Here is an 11,250-nt window from a genome sequence, read left to right as displayed (position 1 = left end):
CCCCAGACAGATGGGACTCTGGGAAACGTGTGAAGGAAGAGTAATCAGGGATGTGGCTCTGAGGGGTGAAGGACCACAGGCCTGTGTGTAGCAGGGGACACCGGGTCAGTCGGCCCAAGAGCCTTTGAGCCAGCGGCCTGGGAGAGTAGAGGCCCAAGCGATGAGGTTTGGGGCTGTGAGAACATTCCTGGATCGTTACTTCATTTTTCACATCTGTGTACCTTGACTATCTAGGGGGTGTACGTGCCTTAAAGATAGGGGAGCAGTTATACTTTTTGGGGCCCCGATCCCTCCAGGCTGCATAAGAGGAGTTTGTGTATTTAAATGAACAGATAAAGAAATGCTCTCCTTTAGAACGTCTCGGGCAGCTTGCAGGTTTGAAATAAACAGATGCTTTGTTGAGCTGGGTCCGGAAAGCAGTTCCCAGAGTGTGATCTAGGGACCCAGGGGGGGTCCTTGAGGTCAAAGCAGTTTTCCTAATGTTAGCATATCATTTGCCTGTTTACTCTCTTGAGTATACAGTGGTCTTTTCCAGAAGCTCTTGGAGTTCTGTTGATGACATCTCTCTGATGTTTCATGGAGTATTGGACATTTCAGATTTCTCAGTTTTCACCCACATACATGAGAGGTCTTCAGAGCCCTTGGTCATTTTTGAGAGGGTGCAAAGAGTTGCTGGAACCAGAAAGTTTGAGAACCTGTGGATTAAGGCGTGTGATTTAGATCAGACCAAAATGACGGCAACCAGAAAGACCTGTGAGAAAGGTCGAGAATCAGAGTCATCATGTGTGTGTGTGTTTTTTTTTGCAGGAAAAACTGCCGAGACAATCTAATGGATGAAGATGAGAAAGACAGGGCAAAGAGGTAAGAGGGGCGGCTTCCCTGCCGCGGCTGTGTCGTGTGTCCGCCGTCTGAACCCCGCTTGTGCTCACTGTACGGCGGAAAGCACGGCCAGGCAGGGGGCTGGGGCACATGTGCTCCTTGAAATACTGCGTCGCTCCGCTGAAAAAATTCAAACCAGTTCCCTCAATTTTGTTCCTTACCCAGAAATTACTGATTGTTTGGGACTTGCCAAGTGGTTTATAGTTTTCACGTGTCCATGTTGTGACCCTGTTGACTGGGGCCTCCTTTCAGAAGCCTCCAGTTACTGCATTTCCAGGATGGACACTGCTTGGCAAGGCAGCCTGATTAGAGCCAGGCCAGGCTGGGTTTAAATCTTGGATGTGCTGTCAGGGAGCTGTTGGCCCTGGACAGTAATTGGAATAACCATCCTCACTGGGCTAAGCTCTTCCATATATGGTATCTCAGCTTCCTCATCGGAAAATGGAGATATCACAGCTGCTTGGCACTGTTGTCGGGTCAACCAGAAAGCCTAGCTTGGTCGCTGGCATGTCAGCGCTGTTAGAACCACGTCCATGCTTATTCCTTCACTGGACATTTATTGAACACCTACTGTATATGAGGTGGAATCATAAAGTAGATATTTTGTTTTTTTATTTTTTGGCCTCACCGCGGGGCATGCGGGATCTTAGTTCCCTGACCAGGGATTGATCCCGTGCCCCCTGCATTGGAAGTGTGGAGTCTTAACTACTGGACCGCCAGGGAAGTCCCCCATAAAGTGGATATTTTGAAGGTAGAGGCCAGTCGGATGTTATCTATCTCGTACGATCAGACCGAGTTGGCAGTGACCACACCAGGCTCTGGGGTAATAAAGATGAATGAGAGGCATGCCCATGGGAGGGCCCAGGTGAATGGTGGTGATGGGTAGGTGACCACGGATCATTAGGTTGCACGGGGACAGGCCCAGCAGTGGTTTCCTATGGCGACACGGGATGTCCTGTCTCAGGAAGGCCTTCACTCAGGCCCGGAGGACTAGCCTCCTTCCTCCAAGCTCTTTGCTCTTTCCTCCTGCCACTGCCTGTGGCTGGCAGGTCCCTTCACCCTCTGACAGCCTCTTAAACACCTACAGGGCTGAAGGGTTTGCCCACCTCCCTTCACAGAGCCCACTACCTGGTTGTCACCTACAGAATCCTCCACTTTCAAATGATGGAGCCCTCAGAAGTCGCCCAGTTCAGCAGCCCCGGGGGTGTCTGTCCTTCCACGTCACCTGGTGCGGGGGCAGCTATGAGAACAATAAATCCCCAGCCACTCAGACCTCTGAGGCCTGAATCTTCCCCTGTGGGGCGCAGGGGAAGTGTGCACTGGTTGTTAATTTCCCAGATATTTCCTTAAGAACATCAGGGAGCAGGGCAGTGCCAGAGGGGTAGGCAAACTCAGGTTGGGGTGGAGTGAGGATTGTTGGAGCTGGAGGACCAAGGTAAACAAACAGTAATATGAGGAACTCCCCGGCTTATTCTGAACTAACAGGCACATCACTTGGCGCTGGGGACCATGGCTCCCTTAGGCCACCACCTACAAGGGCTGTAAAATCCACGTGGGTCCCAAGCAACATGCAAATGAATAGATCAGACGAGACCAGACTGGAACGGAGTCCTTATGCCATCTCTCCCTGGCAGGCTTCCAGCTCTCTGCTCTGGGGCATCTCGCCTCTTGGTTGTATGCCAGGTCGCTGTGGAGACAGGGCAGGAGGCAGAGGCCTGAGCTGCATTCCTGGCTGGCCCTGTTCTACCTGATGGATTCCAATAAGCCCCTTCACCTCGCTAAGCCTCCACCTTCTCAGCTGCAACACGAGGGTCATCATTTCTGCCCTGCCCTCCTCGCGGGCTGTTTTGGGAACAGCCACAAAATACACCAAGAAGCTTTTTATTTTTTAAGTATTAATCGCTACCTGTATGTGAAGATGCAGGACATTTTCCATTAACACATTTATAAGCTACTCCCATTAACAATAATGAAAAGGTCAGTGGTGCTGGCTAGTGGTCACTGGGCGTGTCCTGTGTGCCCTGATAACTTTCGGGTGCACGGTACCAGGCTAAGTACTTTTCTATGCATTATCTCATATCAACTCCTCCACATTCCTTTGAGGTGTGTATCATCGTTATTCCCATTTTACAGATAAGGAAACTAAGGCCCAATAAGGTTAAGTAACTTGTCAAACACCCTAAAGCTCTAACAGGTAGCAGAAGTGGAAGATAAATACAGGCTTCCTAAACCTGGGACTCTGTTCTTATTCTCCGGACCACACACATATCTCTTCACATGAGAACTAATTTGGTCTCTCTGGCAGGCCCAGACCGTGTCCTGATGTGACTTTGAGTCCATAGGAGTTTGGCTTTTGCCATCATCATCTTTAACGTCACCCCCAGGCCCACAGTCTTAGTCCTGTCTTTTTACTGCATGGCTTACCTCAAAATCAGGAAGAGGTGAAATGCATGTTTAGGCTCTACCATGCTCAGAGATCATCCAATATAGATATTCCAATAAAATCTTGGCTAAAAATTCTTAGAAATCCAATTGTATGCAGTTTCTTTCCATTTATTCCCACCCCCATTTGCTTTGAGCCGTGGGCACCCATGCCACCAAATCGCCTATTTGGAAACCTCCCAGCATAGACACTGGGCAGTGAGGCTGCTGGTCCTTACTCCCCTCTTGTCCTCAGGTGGGGAAACGGGTTTTAGAATGTTTAGGAATACCCAGATCTCTTGGCCAGAATAGCAGCAATAATGCAGTATTCTTCGTAACACGTGGGGGAAAAAAAACAAGGACAAAACAAAGACAATCCTAAAATTGTATCACTTCCAAAGCCTCTAGCTATGTGGGTTTTCTAGCAGCAACGTGGGAGGCCCTTCCCCTAATCCCACCTGGAGGTCTGATATGAATTGTTTTCACTCCCGGTATTTTTGATGAGATTAGAAACGTTTAGCTTCAGATCAGATCTCTTGTTGTCTCCAGAACACATGAGCTATATTAGGCAAGGTTTTCAAAGCTTTGGGGAATTCATGGTTTATTTGGATTGTTTGATCAAGTATTCTAAACCAGGACACGGATCCACTTTCTGCTGTGAATTTCCATGTAAATCCAGTGAGCATTGAGTGCCCTATTGTGTGTACAGAACTATGTGCTTTTTCTTTAGGGAAGATGTAAAAACATGGTCCTTGTACTCAGAAAAGAAACAGTTTGATTGAGAGACATTTGGATCCCTAGATAATGAGGCACAGTTTACCAGTCATAAGCACATTTTTCTAATTCTGATGTGACACCGTTTGGCAGTGTGTGTGTGTGTGTGTGTGTGTGTGTGTGTGTGTGTGCACGTGCGTGTCATCCAGGAAGTAGTGTGGTGTGGCAGGAAGTGCATGGGCTTAGAATCAGACAGTCCCAGCTTTGATTCTTGCCACTTTTACTTTCCGTCCTTAGACGAGCTAAAAAAAAAAAAACCTCTCCTAGCCTCCGTTTCCTACTCTGTAAAATGGGGGTGTTAATAGTAGCACACTCCTCCTAGGGTTATTGCAGGAACTAAATGGAGCTCAGTATAAGACCCTAGCACAGTGCAGGGTACACAGTGCTAATAAGAAAAGCTAACACTTCCGGGGCACACATTGTGTGTCTGCAGCATTTTACATGCATTAACTCTAAACCTCGACATAGGCTATTTTTAGTCCCATTTTACAGTGCAGAAGCCGGAGGCTGAGGGGTCACACAGGCAGGTAGGGATTCACATTCAGGCATCAGTTCCTAAAGTCTGGGCTCCTGACAACTTCTCATAACATGGTTCACCCACGTGCCCAAGGGGTAGGGACAGAAAGCATTGGAAGAATCATCACTTTCCAAAGAAAGCAAGCTTCTGTAACTGGGCAGTATTGTAAAATACAGCTCATTCCATTTCTTGATAGAACTGAATGCTAAGAAGAAAGTCTTTCATGTGAGCCTCCTTTAATCCAATATTAAATGGTCAGTTCATTGGCATTAACTAAAATTACATTATCTCTTATCAGTGAAGGTCTATTTCCATAACCTCGTGCATTTTCACTGAGGGAGGGAGGATGGGTGGTGAGTTTAGAATTGTGCTGCCCCTTGCAGGACATTTGGTCCTGTCCAGAATGTCCATGAGACACTTGGTCCATAAAATATTTGGTCCACGCCAAAAGGCCCTTGAAATTTGGTCCTATCCCAAACATCCATGAACATATTTGGTCCATGCCACATGGTTTTGGACAGGACAAAAATATCAAGGACCTTTTGGCATGGACCAGATGTCTCCCTGGAAGTTTTGGATAGGACCAAATTGCAAGGACATTTTGGTGTGGACCAAGCATCTTATGGACCAGATGATTTATGGATGTTTTGGACAGGACCAAATGTTTACTAACCATGTCACCTTTTTTTAAAATCAATGTATAGTTGATTTCCAATGTTGCGTTAGTTTCAGGTGTACAGCAAAGTGATTCAGTTATACATACATATATATCCATAATACATATATATTTTTTCAAATTTGTTTCCCATTTTCAGATTCTTTTCCATTTTAGGTATTATAAGATACTGAGTATAATTCCCTGTGCTATACAGTAGATCCGGTTGTTTATCTTTTTTTTTTTTTGTGGTACGTGGGCCTCTCACTGCTGTGGCCTCTCCCGTTGCGGAGCACAGGCTCCGGACGCGCAGGCTCAGCGGCCATGGCTCACGGGCACAGCCGCTCCGCGGCATGTGGGATCTTCCCGGACTGGGGCACGAACCCGTGTCCCCTGCATCGGCAGGCGGACTCTCAACCACTGCGCCACCAGGGAAGCCCCTGTTTATCTATCTTATATATTGTAGTTTGTATATGTTAATTCCAAATTCCTAGGTTATCCCTCCCCCCACTTCCCCTTTGGTAACCATAAGTTTGTTTTCTGTGTGTGAGTCTGTTTCTGCTTTGTAAATAAGTTCATTTATATCATTTTTGAGATACCACATATAAGTGATATCATATGGTGTTTCTCTCTTGTATGACAGACTTCACTTAGTGTGATAACCTCTGACCTTTATCCATGTTGCTGCAAATGGCAAAATATCATTCTTTTTTGTGGCCTTTTGTCAATAAGGATCAAGAGTGTCAGGCAAGAGTAGCTGCTGCTTGGAATTCTCTGCAGGGCGAGAACTGGTTCTGAAACACAAGCTAGACCATTATATTATTCTTTGACCCTAATCCTTAGTCTCAACACCAGTGAAATGGTTCAGGCAAGAGGGAGGAGTTAAAACACAACAAATAAGAAGCTTATACATTCAATTTTTTTAAAAAATTTATTTATTTTTGGGGAGGCTGCGTTGGGTCTTCGTTGCTGTGCACGGGTTTTCTCTAGTTGCGGCAAGCGGGGTCTCTTCTTCAGTGTAGTGCGCAGGTTTCTCATTGCGGTGGCTTCTCTTGTTGGGGAGCACGGGCTTCAGTAGTTGTGGCACGCAGCCTCAGTAGTTGTGGCACACAGCCTCAGTAGTTGTGGCTCGTGGGCTCTAGAGCGCAGGCTCAGTAGTTGTGGCACACAAGCTTAGTTGCCCCACAGCATGTGGGATCTTCCTGGACCAGGGCTCAAACCCGTGTCCCCTGGATTGGCAGGCGGATTCTTAACCCCTGCGCCACCAGGGAAGTCTCTACATGCAGTTTTGCAGAAGCAGGCATTGCAGAAGGAAAAGCTTCAGCATTGGGAGGCTGGTTGTTACTTCCGGTCCCTCCTGGGGGTGTTGGTTGATGTGGACCAATGACAGCTGCCATTCCATCACCCTCGCATCAGGATTGGTTAAGTAAGCATGTGAGCAAGTGGAAGATACAGAAGGGGATACGGAGCATTACCCTGCCCTCCAAGAGCTTTGAGGCAGGTTGGGGGCATCCTCCAAGCATAAAGGGGAAAGAACATACCCGAGCGGTGTGTTGGGCAGAGCCGGGAGGATGACCAGAATTTGTGGGCCCTGCTTTCTCAGCCGGGTGTCCTTTCGTGGAGAGTAACTTGGTTAAGAGGGGAGACTGACCTCGTTGTTTTATTTCTCTGTTGTAAATTATGTAGGTGTAACAGGAAAGGCCGGCCTGCACCATGAAGGTTGTAGCCCACTTGGAGGACTTCTGCCCTGTGCACACTTGCCGATGCCCCTGTGTCAGGCTCAGTGCAGAGTGAAAAAGCCTGGCCCTGGGCAGTGCATGTAGCTGTTCCCAGCTGGAGCCCATCTATCATGCTAATTTTGCTGTGTTTTTCTTTCTTAGGCTCCTGACTGGGTGTTATGTACATCGTCATAAGCCCACACACAGGGAAAAAACGGCAGTAAAAAATTCGAGGCTCCTTTCTGTCTCTTTTATTTGGTGATTAAGGCAGCAGCAGGCATTGCGAGAACATAGTGGTATCAGGACACACGAGTCATTCCTATTACCCTGTAGTTTCCAGATGAGTGACTCTGCATTCAAAGCAAAGGGGAGGGTAGCAGTGTACTTGCAGGCAGAATGCTAATTCTTACTGTGGCCCAGTAAACAGAGACGGGAACGGTGCCTCCTTCTGTTTGGGGCTCTTGGCTTTCACCCTAGTGGGGTCCCTTGGTTGACAAGAAGACTTGTCAGAAGGAGAAATGTTTTCCTGGTAGGCCTAGAAACTTGGGACTCTCCCAGCTCAGGGAGACCTGGCACCTTCCTGGGGGCATCTAAGGCAAAGGGTAATTTCCTTAACTCCCTTTCAATCATTTCAATAAATTTTACTTTTCTAATTTTTATTTTATATTGGAATGGATTAACAATGTTCTGTTAGTTTCAGGTGTACAGCAAAGTGATTCAGTTATACGTATACATGTATCTACTCTTTTTTTTTTTTTGGCTGCATTGGGTCTCGGTTGCTGCACGTGGGCTTTCTCTAGTTGCAGTGAGCGGGGATTATTCTTCGTTGTGGTGCGTGGACTTCTTATTTCGGTGGCTTGTTGCAGAGCACAGGCTCTAGGCGCTCGGGCATCAGTAGTTGTGGCATGCAGGCTCAAGAGTTGTGGCTCACGGGCTCTAGAGCACAGGCTCAGTAGTTGTGGCGCATGGGCTTAGTTGCTTCATGGCATATGGGATCTTCCCGGACCAGGGATCGAACCCGTGTCCCCTGCACTGGCAGGCAGATTCTTAACCACTGTGCCACCGGGGAAGTCCCGTATCTACTCTTTTTCAAGTTCGTTTCCCATTTAGGTTATTACAGAATATTGAGCAGAGTTCCCTGTGCTATACAGTAGGTTAGGGTTGGTTATCTATTTTAAATATAGCAGTGTGTACATGTCAACCCCAAACTCCCAGTCTATTTTTTTTTGTCTGAATGCTTTATTTTTTTTTAATTGGGGTATAATTGATTTATAATGTTGTTTCAGGTGTACAGCAAAGTGAATCTGTTATAAAAATACATATATCCACTCTTTTTTTAGATTCTTTTCCCATATAGGCCATTACAGAGTATTGAGTAGAGTTCCCTGTGCTATACAATAGGTCCTTATTAGTTATCTATTTCATATATAGTAGTGTGTGTGTATCAGTCCCAATCTTCCAATTTATCCGTCCCCCCTTCCCTGCTTACCCCCCAGTAACCATAAGTTGGTTTTCTACATCTGTAACTCTGTTTTGGTTTTGTAGATAAGTTCATTTGTAGCCCTTTCTTAGATTCCACATATAAGCAGTATCATATAATATTTGTCTTTCTCTGTCTGACTTACTTCACTCACTATGATAATCTCTAGGTCCATCCATGTTGCAGCAAATGGCATTATTTCGTTCTTTTTTATGGCTGTGTAATATTCCATTGTGTATACATACCACATCTTCTTTATCCATTCCTCTGGTGATGGGCATTTAGGTTGCTTCCATGTCCTGGCTATTGTGAATAGTGCGGCAGTGAACTTTGGGATACATGTATCTTTTCGAATTATGGTTTTCTCCTGATATATGCCCAGGAGTGGAATTGCTGGATCGTATGGTAGCTCTATTTTCAGTTTTTTAAGGAACCTCCATACTGTTTTCCATAGTGGCTGTACCAGTTTACATTCCCACCAACAGTGTAGGAGGGTTCCCTTTTCTCCACACCCTATCCAGCATTTATTGTTTGTAGAATTTTTGTTGATGGCCATTCTGACTGGTGTGAGGTTATACCTCATTATAGGTTTGATTTGCATTTCTCTAATAATTAGTGATGTTGAGCATCTTTTCATGTGCTTTTTAACCATTGTCTTTGGAGAAATGTCTATTTAGATCTTCTGCCCATTTTTTGATTGGGTTTGTTTTTTGTGATATTGAGCTGCATGAGCTGTTTGTATATTTTGGAGATTAATCCCTTGTTGGTTGCTTCGTTTGCAAATATTTTCTCCCATTCTGAGGGTTTTCTCTTTATTTTGTTTATGGTTTCCTTCACTGTGCAAAAGCTTTTAAGTTTAATTGGGTCCCATTTGTTTATTTTTGTTTTTATTTCATTATTCTAGGAGGTGGATTGAAAAAGATCTTGCGATTTATGTCAGAGAGTATTCTCCCTATGTTTTCCTCTAAAAGTTTTACCGTATCGGCCTTACATTTAGGTCTTTAATCCATGTTGAGTTTATTTTTGTGTATGGTGTTAGGGAGTGTTCTAATTTCATTCTTTTACATGTAGCTGTCCAGTTTTCCCAGCACCACTTATTAAAGACACTGTCTTTTCTCCATTGTATATTCTTGCCTCCTTTGTCATAGATTAGGTGACCATAAGTGTGTGGGTTTCTCCCAACCTATTTTAAATTGAAAAAGGATGCTCGGAAGTGCACCATCTTGAAAATGCAGCCTTCCTTCAGAAAAGTCTAAACATTTCTCTTAGAATTTCGGTAACAAGTTCCTAAGGATTGTGTTCCCATGAAATCCTCCCCCCAGGTAAACATTAAGTAAGAATCACTAGGAAATGAGGCCAGCTTCCCATTTAAGCCTCAACATTTTCTGATAACTCCGGTTAAGAGTCAAGATGTGCCCGTTACATCTCACAAGAGAACAGGCTCAGTGCAGCTCATTCATGCCCCAAATGCGTAGTCGGGGCTGTGCAGTAGAAAACAGACTGAGTTGCCCGATTTTTCTGAGATGAGAGTGGCACCGGGCTGACCCATCTTGATCCCTGTGGGGTGACTTCCCCTCCCCACCTCCCATACAGATGACGTTCTCTCTCTCTCTCTCTTTTTTTTTTTTCTTCTGATGTTCTCTTCTTTTTTTTGTTTTTTTTTTTGTTTTTGCGGTACGCAGGCCTCTCACCGCTGGGGCCCCTCCCACCGCGGAGCACAGGCTCCGGACGCGCAGGCCCAGCGGCCATGGCCCACGGGCCCAGCCGCTCTGCGGCCCGTGGGATCCTCCCGGGCCGGGGCACGAACCCGCGTCCCCTGCATGAGCAGGCGGACCCCCAACCACTGCGCCACCAGGGAAGCCCCGATGTTCTCTTCTTGAACCAAGTTGCTGAAGGCTCCTGGGCTCTGCGGTGCCCACAAACCCCGCTGCCTTGGTGTGCAGGGATGCTGCGTGGTTATGGAAATGAGGAGGGGTGAGCCGGACCTTAAACGGACCTTGCTTTATGCGAGAGTTTCCCAAAATGTATTCTAGGAAACTCTAATCCCAGGAAGTGCCCTCAAAAACACGTTTGAGCCATGCTGTTTACTGTTTCTCCCTTTTGGAAAGTTTCAAGGCTTCTTAGCACATGGTAGGTACTCCGGCTGCAGTTAGCACATAAGCATATACCAAACTTTGTTCCATTTTATGTCACGCTGCATTGAAAAAAAATTATCTGGAAAAAATTTTAAAAAATAGTAACAACAAAACAAACTTCTCTCTCTGCAGTTCTTCCCCTTTTTCCAAATAATTCTTCATGATTTTCCATGGAAGACCCTTAGCCCAATACTGTCTTATGGAGCAGGCATGTCAACTTTATTCCCGTCATTTTGGGTATGTTTTCTTATACATAAACAATACCAAAACAACACTTGAAAAATACTGAAATGTTGGGACTTCCTTGGTGGCACAGTGGCTGAGAATCCACCTACCAATGCTGGGGACACGGGTTCAAGCCCTGGTCCGGGAAGATCCCACATGCCGCGAAGCAACTAAGCCCGTGTGCCACAACTACTGAGCCTGCTCTCTAGAGCCCACGAGCCGCAACTACTGAGCCCGCGTGCCACAGCTACTGAAGCACACGTGCCTAGAGCCCATGCTCTGCAACAAGAGAAGCCACCACAACGAGAAGCCCACGCACCACAATGAAGAGTAGCCCCCACTCGACACAACTAGAGAAAGCCCGCGCACAGCAACAAAGACCCAACACAGCCCAAAATAAATAAATAAATTTATAAAAAAAAAGAAAAATACTGAAATGTTTGAAG

General features: G+C 46.1%; 1 protein-coding gene across 1 annotated transcript in view; it reads left to right on the top strand.

The window, feature by feature from the left end:
* The first annotated feature begins 809 nt into the window (after positions 1–809).
* Positions 810–11,250, top strand: part of NPAS2 (neuronal PAS domain protein 2) — a 101,920-nt gene continuing 91,479 nt past the window's right edge. The window contains exon 1 of the mRNA XM_029231370.1: positions 810–861. Within this exon, the coding sequence (XP_029087203.1) occupies positions 830–861 (32 nt within the window). The 5' untranslated portion in view covers positions 810–829. The remainder of the gene's footprint in view (positions 862–11,250) is intronic.

This window comes from Monodon monoceros, unplaced genomic scaffold, assembly GCF_005190385.1.
Source record: "Monodon monoceros isolate NGI ecotype Baffin Bay Population unplaced genomic scaffold, NGI_Narwhal_1 Super_Scaffold_19, whole genome shotgun sequence".
In the NCBI taxonomy this organism is placed as follows: Eukaryota; Metazoa; Chordata; class Mammalia; order Artiodactyla; family Monodontidae; genus Monodon; species Monodon monoceros.
The sequence above is the reverse complement of the archived record's forward strand: the minus strand, read 5'-3'. Positions and strand labels throughout refer to the sequence as shown.